At 40.5% G+C, this 11,236-nt stretch overlaps 1 protein-coding gene across 6 annotated transcripts; it reads right to left on the bottom strand.

The window, feature by feature from the left end:
* Positions 1 to 205: 205 nt before the first annotated feature.
* Positions 206 to 9,855, bottom strand: RAB9B (RAB9B, member RAS oncogene family). 6 transcript variants are annotated; one of them, XM_060292760.1, is made up of 3 exons: positions 9,713 to 9,855; positions 4,628 to 4,721; positions 206 to 3,672 (listed from the first exon to the last, which is right to left on the bottom strand). In XM_060292760.1, exon 3 carries the CDS (start codon positions 3,628 to 3,630, stop codon positions 3,025 to 3,027), a length of 606 nt encoding a protein of 201 aa, XP_060148743.1. In that variant the 5' UTR covers positions 3,631 to 3,672; positions 4,628 to 4,721; positions 9,713 to 9,855; the 3' UTR covers positions 206 to 3,024. The 6 variants fall into 6 exon arrangements, with proteins under 6 accessions (XP_060148743.1, XP_060148741.1, XP_060148740.1 ...); XM_060292758.1 differs by having other exon boundaries at positions 4,655 to 4,721; XM_060292757.1 differs by lacking the exon at positions 9,713 to 9,855 and adding an exon at positions 9,382 to 9,587.
* Positions 9,856 to 11,236: the final 1,381 nt, after the last annotated feature.

The following is an 11,236-nucleotide window of genomic DNA, read 5'->3' as shown; positions in this document are numbered from 1 at the left end:
TTTTGAGTTTGTTTCCCAATCAGTAGAACGGTATCTGTCTGATCAGTAGGTAGTGGCTGCTTGGAGTACTATGTGAAAAAATGATCCAGAACCACATGTAGGGCAGCCTGAAAGAGTGACTTGATTGATAAATACTCTCTGTCACACCCACCAGTTGCTCAAAAAGGGAAAGGGAGAAAAGAAGCACAAACATTGTATACTGGTTATTCAAAATGCACTTTTTATTCACTTTAACACAGATGATATTTTTACAGTTGAAACAAAATATCTGATACACAATTTTGAGTTTTTAGCAGCACCTGCAACAAGAGGATTGTGGAATACCTCAGGGTAAAGTAGAGATGGCTGAGGCAGGCACAAATTAACCTGAAATTCATCAATCCACTGAAGACATATGGAATCTGAGGCCCCCTGAATGTTAGCCCAACACATGTAAATAAATTAAATAGATATTCTGTATGATGTTTTAATGGACCATTGAAAAACAATATAGTTCCAATTAGAAATATCTTGTTCCAAAAAAATCTAGTGTTCATTAAAAAAAAAACACCTACTGAAAATATTGCACTGCACATTCTATAGTACACAATTTCTAAGCCTATATGCACAGTTTCTTGTACTCACAGATTTCAGCCTTTGGTGGTTTTTTTTTATCTTACCCAAACTATATGTCCACAACCCACTGAGTATTACTCACCAAAATGCCACTATTTTTTGTCACTTAAGTGCTTTCATTAAGATATTGTGTAGTGATATGGCAGAAAAAAAAATTGGTATGGCTAAGAGGAAAGGGGCTTCAAATGACCTAACACTTGTCTTGTATGGACAGGAGGCCTATGAATGGGATACCTAAGTAATTTCTTTACTTAAATGATCACATGCCATTCTAATAGTGACAAGTACTTTTGTGAGTGGATGGAGGTCTTTATGAAGGCCTGAGATCTACAAATAGAAACTATTATAAGCAGAGTGCAAGTAGAAAGAGAAGGCCCCAGGTCTCATGCACTTAAAAACAATTAGCATTTAATAGTTCCGACATACATATTTTCACCCTAACATGATTGTAGCAAAATGATCATAGAACTTGGAAACCAGTGTGGCTGGCTATAGGCATAGGCAGGATAGAGACCAATACTTAAGAGCTATGGGGTCCCAGTTCTGGCTTTGACTTCTGGCATCAAAATTAGTTGGACAATGGGGTCTGGACTATATTTAAATTGGAAATATTGAGCATTACTGGGTTAAAATATCATCTTCCACTTATCAATGTGGCCAAAAAGTCCCAGAGCTCTTAAAGCACATAAGGTCCCACATGTAAGGCTGATTCCATATGTGGCTACAATGGAGAGTTCTAGGCTATATTCCTGTGAAAGCTCCTGTCCCCTTCCCAACCTAGGTCTCTTTTGGGGTCATTTCTAACTGCCTCTCACTACCTTGGGTCACTGTTTTTATCATAGATGTTGTAAAAGTATAGATTAAAATCTATGCAGGACAAATATATCAACTGACAAGAACTAGCTGCATATTAATAATATAGTATATAGCTGGCAGTCATGGTAATCAAAATTTGACAAACTGTTTTTGTATTTTAATATGGTATCTTCAGGATGTTTATACTGGGCACATAATGATTACTCAGAGCTCAAGAACTTTTCCTGCCATAGTGCAAAAGCAAAAGAAAGAGCTATGTAGTTGCTGTTAAATGCTGATCCCAGAGTAGTTTGAGAAATTTTAAAGTCCCTTTCCATAGTCTTAGCTGTTGCCTTAAGATATATCTAACTAAAGCATGGCACTGAAACGTAGTTTGTAGCTCGCAGATTCCTAGAACTCAGAGCTGGAAGGGACCTTAAACCAAACATCTAGCCAGTACAGAAATTATTTTTATGATATTTTAACAGATGGTCATCCAGCATCTTGAATATTTTCCCTAGAAGGGGGTTCACTATTAAGGCAGTCCATTCTATTGTTGGACAACTCTCTTAAATTCATTCTAATGCTGGGTTAGAGTATGTTCTCTTGTTACTTTCAACGTCCTAGTTTGGCCAGCTCAACATACAGTGCATACAAGAAATCAGTTCCTTCTTCTACAATAAATATTCGAGTTATGGAACCTTAGGAGAAAAGCCCAGTATCCTCCAACCTGTTCTGAAGGCTTCTCTGAGAGCACAGTATGGTGGACCAAAGGACCATCAAAATTATGAGCAGAGTGCACTGCATCCAAAGCCATATACTAAGCAGCATTGCTAAATTGATAAGAGGTTGTCAGAGAAGCAACATCCCTGTGCAGCAAAAGTAGACTTATGAAGTGAAAGCAGACCAACCTTTTATTTGCAAGGGTGGTTGGCATATTTAAACATAATCCATTCACTAGGACCCTGTTACTTCAAACACAAGGAGTATAATAAATCTCCATTGTCATTAGTGTACCTCTTATTGAGATGGTATTTTTTGAAAAGCTCAGATGGGAGCAAACCATACATAAGGATTTAAACAAGGCAGTGTACGTCATTATACTTTTGCATTCCTAATCATTACAACCTCTTTATAATTCAAGATAAGGACATCCTAGTTTGCATAATAATCATTAATGTAATACGACTCAGAGTCTTATTTTTTTCCCCTTTGGCAGACATGTCAGAAACTGCTTGGCAAGAGTTGATGGTGACATTTGTTAGTTGATTAATGGAATGCTTTAAGGGATAGCTGTAGCTCTTTAACTCCTTCATGCGGCTGGGTTCTAAGTTTAAACTGTGATTTGAAAAATATCTAAATCTTTCAGAACTAAAGCTTTCTGAAATGTCCTGAAACACACAAGAAGGAAATAGCAGAAATCACGCAAAATACACTTGGCTTGATAAAGCTTTTTTTTTTAATTGCTCTACAACTTCAATTTGAAAGGCTCTGATTGACAATCATAACCTTATCTCTTACCCTTTTGTATGTGTGTGCAGTCTTAGAGGGGCACAGTTACTCTTACACTACTGACTGACCAGTTGGGGCACACTTTTAAAAGGCTTCCCACTTTTAACAGCATGAAGATCCTGCTTTGGAACCACTGTTCAAGTCAATAGTGTGACCTAACATGCAATGCTCCAGCTGTTCCTCTACAGCTAACACCTGCCTGACAGCTTCTTCAAAGGCTACTGTCACATTAGTATCATCTTTGGCACTTGTTTCTAGATAAGGGTAATCTCCATTCTCCATGCACCAGGCCTGTGCCTCCTCAGTAGTCACTTGCCTATCCTCTTTGTCTACTTTGTTACCCAGAACTACAAAGGGGAAGTGCTCAGGGTCTTTCACATCTGCGTAGTAGATGAATTCTTTCTGCCAATTACCAAGGTTCTCAAAGCTCTGCCGGTCATCCACGCTGAAAGTCAAGAGGCAGCAGTCTGCTCCCCTGTAGAAGGGTGTCCTAAGGCTCTTGAAGCGTTCCTGCCCTGCAGTGTCCCAGATCTGGAGAGTTACAAAACGTCCATCTACCTCCAGATCTCGATTTAAGAACTCCACCCCTATGGTGTGAAAAGCCTGGGAGTCAAATTTATTGGTTACATAACGGTTCATGAGTGAGCTTTTCCCAACTCCACCATCACCCAAGAGAATGACCTTTAAGAGCAGGGATTTCCCACTCATTGTTGTAGCACCAGATGGAGAAGAGTTTATAACCAAGAGAACCTGAAAATAAAAGAAAAAGTAGAAGGGAAAACAGTTAAACCTGAAACTGAAATCAACTTCATAGTAAATTTCTCTGAATTACAAGGCCTTATTACTTAACTTCTCTTAATTCATGCTCATTAAATGATATAGTACAGCAGAAGGAATAAAACTCTTTTTCCATAAGGGAGAAAATATGTCTTGTTTTTCTGAAGTATCTTGCCTGTGCCAGGAAAATGGCTGAATGCCATGCATAAATGGACTAGCAGATGGTGCTGTAATCTGGTTCAGTTCTGACCCTATTCTAGGGGAGAAAGCCTAGAACAGGAATGCTACTCAAATGTGTAACGTATTAGCTTCTGGTTTGGACAGTTCCAAACAAGAGGCAAAGAGTATGAAATTGATTAGAGGGGTTTGAAGTCTGTTCCTGATGGAGCCAAGAACCGTTGAGGAGAGAAAGCTGTGTAAGCTGGAATCTTGATTCTGTTAGTAGAAGTTTGGTTAGGGTTACATTGGACCCCAGAACTTGGAAAAGAGAAAAAGATCAGGTTTCTTCAGGCATTTGCCCCATTATACTTGAATTGATATGGATACCCTCACAAGTAAAAGATCTTCCATAATCTTTCCTTCATGGACAATGGCACTCAAGTTGATGACTGTTGATTGGTATCATTATAACAGCTATCATTGAAGAAGAAAATCTTGAATAGCTTATTAATTTCTGGATTTAGGTTCTAATTCCATAATAACACCAATGAAAACATACTGTAAACTCTAAAGAGCTAATAATTATACAGTATCCTTCTTGTTACCTCCACATTCTATACATGAAATACCTAGAATGCATCTTAAAATAAAAAGATCAAATGTTTACTGAACAACTACCTTGTACTAGATTTTGTTAGGTTCTTTCAAACGAGGTCCATTGTGGGAAATCAACAATGATCAAATAAAAACATATAACATATATACCTACCTAGTTGAGAATAAAATGTAAACCTACCCAGTTGGGTCTTTGTCACAATCTTAGTCTTTTTCTTGTTGTTGCTATATTCTTTCTTTTTAGGGTTCTAAAAAACAGATTGGGAAATATTATTTATAAAAATTTATTTAAAATAAAGTTAAGGCTATCTATATATAAATATACTCAAGTCAGGAAAAAAAAAAACCAGACCAACCTCAACTTACCTACAGAGGATGCTTTTCACAAATATACTTGCGAGTTCAAATACTACAAATACCTAACATGGACAAAATAATTTTATTGCATGGACTTTAACTTGTCCTAACTTGAGTGTACTTTATATGATTTTTTAAAGTTTTATAGTCTCTCTATTGAGCTTTCCATTCAAAGTAAAAGTAAATCAAAGAAAGTAGATGATATTCACAATAGATGATATTCAGGAAAGAGAAAGCACAGAGGAGTCAAAGATATGTTGAAATTCTAAGTCAGAGATGAAACTCCTTACCTTTCTACCTACCAATGTTCCCATCTCTAAGAAAGTTATTAATGCACTCAGCCTTGAGGGTGTCTCTGCAACTGATTCCACAAGATCAGAGAAGAAAAAATATGTTTGGGGACTCCTTGTTTACAATATATAATCTTGGCTAATTATTTTACTCATTAATTTCAGTCATCTGTCTAGAACACAGGTTTTAGCATTTAACTGGATTTATTAAATTCAAACACGACTTCATTTATAATTATAGTTAATTATGGCAAGTGTCTTATTTCAGCAGCATCAAGAGTACCGGTCTAAAAAGAAAAAAACAGTTCCTAGATTTGCTGAGTGTTCTTTCTTACTGAGGAATAAAGAAGCTTTTAAGAAATCTCTGCTGCTTAACAATCTCATGTTATTTTTTTCAAATGTAGAAAAAGCATATAATAAGGGATTCATTAGAGATCTAAATCAGTAATTATGAATTTAAATAATGTCTTCTAAACTGATAGGTTTTATCCTCCTTCTTGGTCTATATCTATTCTAAAAAAATTCTCAAGTTTCCTACAATTCCTGATTTTTGTCCTGTTTTTTCTTCTGCTCTCAAATTGCTGTCTTTGGAACTAGCTCAAGTACCAAACATTTCTTTAAATGGAGATGAACCAAGTGTTAGCACACTTCTTTTTTATATTGGTCTGTAGGATAATTTTACAGAGCAGAACTCTTGAACTCTCACTTGAAGGAAGTACAAACTTGGGCACAATATTGACAGTATTACGTGCCCATGCCAAGTGAACTTCCTTAAGTTCCTAGCAAACAGGTGTCCATATTATTAAATGGCTAACTCTACTTTCCCAGCTGCTGCGGATAAATGCAAATGAAGGGTCAAGAACTGAGTAAATATGGAAACCAAATACTCGGCTCCAGGAATAATGAAGTATTAATAACTATCTGAGATATTGCTGCTGTTGCTCGTGCATCCCCTATTTGGTCATGTGCACACATAACTTCTGGGTGCATAGGGTCTATACCAGGGAAGAACAATGCAGTTCAGTGTCAAGTGCACTGGGCTGGCAGCAATCAGGACAGTCTTCATCACTGCTTTCCCATTCATTGATTTTATGAACTTGGACAGGTCCCTTAATCTTGCTGTGTTTATTCCTATATAAAAATAGAGCTGGTAATGCCTGCCCTACTTAACTCATAGGATTTGGGAGGAAACAACTTATGAAGTTTGCAAAGATTTGTAAGCACTTATTGAAATTTTTAGTTTGGGATTTTTGTTCCTCTCGCTCTCCATCTCCTTTCATTCACTGGTGGGGGCCTTGTGACTCAATATTAACCTTTCTCAGAAAGCACCTGCCAGTGGGAGGATAACAATTCTTCCTTTTCTCTTTCTTCCATATCTGAGAATGCCTTGTTCCCCAACAGTTTTGAGCATTTGCATATACTACAGAATCTCAGCATTGGAGGGACCTTAAGGGTCTTCTTGTCCAATCCTGCAATTGATGCTTGAGAAAACAGTTGAGTGCCTATTGTGTGCTGTGTCCTTACTAAGGTGACCCTACACTTTCCTCTGCTGTCTCCAACTCCCATTTATTTGCTGGAGGTAAAAATGAATACAGTTAGGCTTGTCTCCTTGCTTTCAGTCACTAAATCCTGATGATTTTTCTTTGCAATATCCTTTTCCAGTCTTCTGCTACCATCCTCATTTTGGTCCACATCTCCTTGTATCTAATCTACTGTGAAAGCTTCCTGGCTCTTCTCTCCCTGCCTCTAGTTTCTCCCTACCTAATCTACTTTGCAAAGCTTCATCGCTTGAGCACCCACTGAATGTAGACCTTGTTGGAAATCATACATGTTTAAGGCAAGGTCTTACCCTCAAGGAGTTTATAAATTCACATATAAGCTTCAGATCTCATAGTTTACAGTTGAAATAGTATCATTATACTGTCTTATTTTGTTAACAAAATATTTTTTTCCTGCACAACCAAATTCTAAATTCCTGGATCATAAGGCGCTTGTTTGTATGTGTCTTTGAAGCCCCTTCATGCAGCACCAGAGTCCTCCATATGGATAATCAATAAATATTTGTTTATTAATTAGGTAAGTACCCAGAACTAATGCCTCTGAATTGATGCACAGGTACAACAGATCCACAGTTCTGTAAGATATCCAAATATTATTATTTACAAGGTGACTAAAGAGCAGAAGTTATGGACTTATTTGGATCACTTTCTAGATGGGACTTAACAGGAATTCCACCTGTTGAAAGCCAGTGGAAATGCTCCAGTTTCCCTTCATCTCCCTTCACATTTAAAAAATAAATATATAAACTTTTCCACTCCCACCAAAAACAAGAGCAGAATAATTATCTCCACATTATGTTTACAGTGGCTGCTGGCCTCCCCATCAGCATCATCATCATCATCCTCATTTGAGTGTGATATCCTTTAGTACATACTTAAATTAAAAAGAACTAGCACAGTACAAAAGCAAACCAGACAATTTTTTTGTCCCCCAAAATATGCCAAATTTAAATCAAAACCTAAAAGAAGATAGCATTAAGTAGGCAAAGGAATTCTTTGATAAACCTAAGTACATTTAATAGGAAAGTCAACTCCCTTATGCATCCTTTAAGGATCCCATATCAGGTTATGATTTGGACTAAAATGTTTATTCTAATTTTGATCCTATTCAGAGAAAGATCTGGCTTTAAATGATTCAAATATCCCAGAGATGCCATTTCCCTTTCCTACCCCACTCCCCAAAACAGAGTAACAATCATTCTCTAAGGATAGTTTATTCACTTTTTTCCCCAATTAGGGTCTACGTCTTGGACAGTAAGATGAATTAGAAACTGATATAACTGATACTCCCTAGCTTTCTTTGTTCTTCAACACACTTGAAACTTTCTGAATTTGCTGTGTCTGCACCCACACAGGCTTATTAAAATTACTGTATTTAGTTGGGGATGCTTGGGGGTGGGGATGGAGGTGAGGGAGGAGGCAGTACAATGATAAGAAGGAGGTTGAACCTTCGAAAATAGTACACTTTAGTGTGATAATGAAGAGAAAGAAAAGCAAACTGGCAACACCAGTTCGGATGCCATGGGTAGAATGATGCTCAAATCCATAGTGCAGATTGTTTGGGAGCAAGTTTTGAGAGGGATGTGTACTGCAGGGCTAAGGGTGGGGGAAGAGAAACAGGGGAGGGCTAGGCAGTGGGTGAGAGTGGCCCTGGTGGCAATCTGCACAGGCGAGGAGCCATAGTTAGAGCTGTGGGGAAAGCCCATCTTATGGTAACACATCGGTTGAGGCTCTTCAACTCGCTGTTGATTCCTGGAACAATATTTGGAAATACTGCACTGGAGAACTGAGTGGGGCTTTCTTTAATCTACGTAAAAACAATACAAATAAGAAACGATTGGATTTTGAGACCCTCTACCTTAAATGGTGTAGATTGTTTCCAATACAACCTGATGCGTGGGGCTGGGGATGGGGGAGGGTTCCATAGCAGGGAAGCCCTCTGACGCACTGGATTCATTTTGTAGAGCTAACAAGTTATCAGCTACATCCATACTCTGAGTGCAAATGCCACAGCTGTCATGCCACAGCTGTCATGCATATTCCTACATTTATGCCCATATTTATATCCTACATGCAACTAGAAGGGTCCAATGTGGAATTTCACCTCCAACCTTTCACTCCTCACAACGACAGCTCTGGGGCTATGAGCCCGAAGGCACACTAGATAGCAATTTGGCACTGTCCACAGGCCACTCCCTGAGTAGACCTCCTGGAGACGAATAGGTAAGGTTTGAGTGACATTAAGTGAGCAGGGTACAGGGAAAAGAAGCTTCCTTAGGAGGCTGGGAATGCTGGCATCTCCATGATAGGGGTACTGTTAGCATCGGGGACCCAGAAAGTGATATGTCACGCATAGTTCCAACTACCTCGGACCCAGGTTGTCTCACCTCGCCCCCAGCTCTGAGAACCAGCGGTTGTGGCGCATGCGCACTGAGCCACACCCGCTCCCCACAGAGCCCTGCGCCTCTCTGCCGGGCTTTGGCAGCTGCTCTTGATTACTCAGCAACGCCCCCCTCCACCGTCACCTACCCACCCCCCAACTCCGACCCCGCGGCGCCTAGGCCCCTTTCCCAAGGTGCAACTGCCCCCGGGGGCTCACCCAGACCTCCTTCTCTTCCTCTGCCCCCGGGCCTCCCACCTTCTGACCTCCCGCGTCCTCCGGCCGCTAAGCCACTCTCGCTGCCCCCGCACCGGCACCTTACCCAACACAATGGGAGAGAGGCGGGAGAGGGCCGCGGGGGCCAGGCCGGTCAGCTCTGCGTGCCGGCAGTCCGGCTCTTCGGCGACACCGTCACTGCTCCTGCCGCCTCCTCGTCCTCAACGAGGCGGCAAGTGCAGCTTGGACCTAGGTGGCCTAACAGCTGCCGCTCGCGCCCGCTGCTGCCGCCGCACAGCGTCTCGCGCCCGCGCCCGCGCCCGCCCGGGGAGGGGGCGGGGCCCGCACCGCCTCCTCGAGCCCCTTTTTCAGCGCCAGGGACCCGGGGTAGACGCCTCCCGCCCTCGCGCTTCGAGAGCGCTCCGTGGCTCACTCACACTTCTTTCATGATCAGTGTCCAACCCTGGTCTCCTTTGTCCTCCTCCTCTCCCCTCGCAGATCAGTAGGCACAGCGACAATGGACCGTCAAATATTGCTCTCCCACTTAGCTCCTCTGTAGCCACAGCCCCATTTCTGGCAATTACTCTTCGACCTACCTCATTTATCCTACCTCCAAACCCTCTGCTTTTGCCAAGAGGATAGCACATACACACTCTTGTTTAAAATAACTCAGGGAAACACATGATCACGACACATTACTAGGCCCTCTAGCTGGCTATTGCTCATGAAATTCTCGCAGCAATCCAAAAGGAAAGGTTCACATCTGTAGCTCAGGCATAGAAGACACACTGACGTTTACCCTTACAGGTTACCGTTCTAGAGGGCCATCCTAAGAGCATTATCTGAGGTTCCCAGAAATGTTGCTGGGGTAGAATGCAATGTTCCAATTGTGCCTAGCCACCCAACCAGTCATTTCTTTTTGTCTCCTGTGCCCCTCTGGTTCCTCCAACTAATTCCTGATTTTTTCCCCTGAAATCAAAGGAGGGTGGAGCTCCTGGGGTCATCTAGCCTGCACTCCATCTCTGTCAGGCAGATTCATCTTTGAAGCTTCCCTGCTGTCTGATAACCCGTCCCTAAAGTGGCACTACGCCTCACTCTCCACGTGCCCCCTCATGGCCCTCACGCACCCTCCCTCTACCTAGGCCACGCTCTTTCTGCCTCTTCCCAAGTCAACCACTCAGTCAATTCCATAAACCCTAGCTTAAATGTCACTTTCTCAGGGTAACCTCAACCCCAGAATAGAGTAAGTGCCCCAATTTATTCTCTTGCAGCCTCCTATATAGCCTGCTGTATTTTTCTTTGTAATACTTAGCAGTTTATGATGAGATATTTATTTTAACAATTTTTAATTAAAAAAATTTAATTGAAGTATAGTTGATATACAATATTGTATAAGTTACAGGTGTACAACATAGTGATTCACAATTTTAAAGGTTATACTCCATTTATAGTTATTATAAAATATTGGTTAAATTTCCTGTGTTGTAAAATATATCCTTGTAGCTTATTTTATACATAATAGTTTGTACCTCTTAATCCCTTACCCCCATCTTGCTGCTTCCTTCTTCCCTCTCCCCACTGGTAACCACTAGTTTGTTCTCTTTGTGAGCCTGCTTTTTTTTTTTTTTATTATATTCACTGGTTGGTTTTATTTTTTAGATTCCACATATAAGTGATATCATACGGTATTTGTCTTTTTCTGTCTGACTTATTTCACTTAGCATAATACCCTCCAAGTCCATCTATGTTGTTCCGAATGGCAAAATTTCACTCTTTTTTATGGCTGAGTAGTATTCCTATATATATATATATATACACACCACATCTTGTTTGTGCATTCATCTGTTGATGGACACTTACACTTAGGTTGCTTCCATATCTTGGCAATTGTAAATAATGTTGCTATGAACATTGGGGTGTGTGCATCTTTTTGAATTAGTGTTTTCCGTTCTTTTTGGATA

This window comes from Globicephala melas, chromosome X (genome assembly GCF_963455315.2).
Source record: "Globicephala melas chromosome X, mGloMel1.2, whole genome shotgun sequence".
In the NCBI taxonomy this organism is placed as follows: domain Eukaryota; kingdom Metazoa; phylum Chordata; class Mammalia; order Artiodactyla; family Delphinidae; genus Globicephala; species Globicephala melas.
This window is presented reverse-complemented; position numbering and strand designations above follow the sequence as displayed.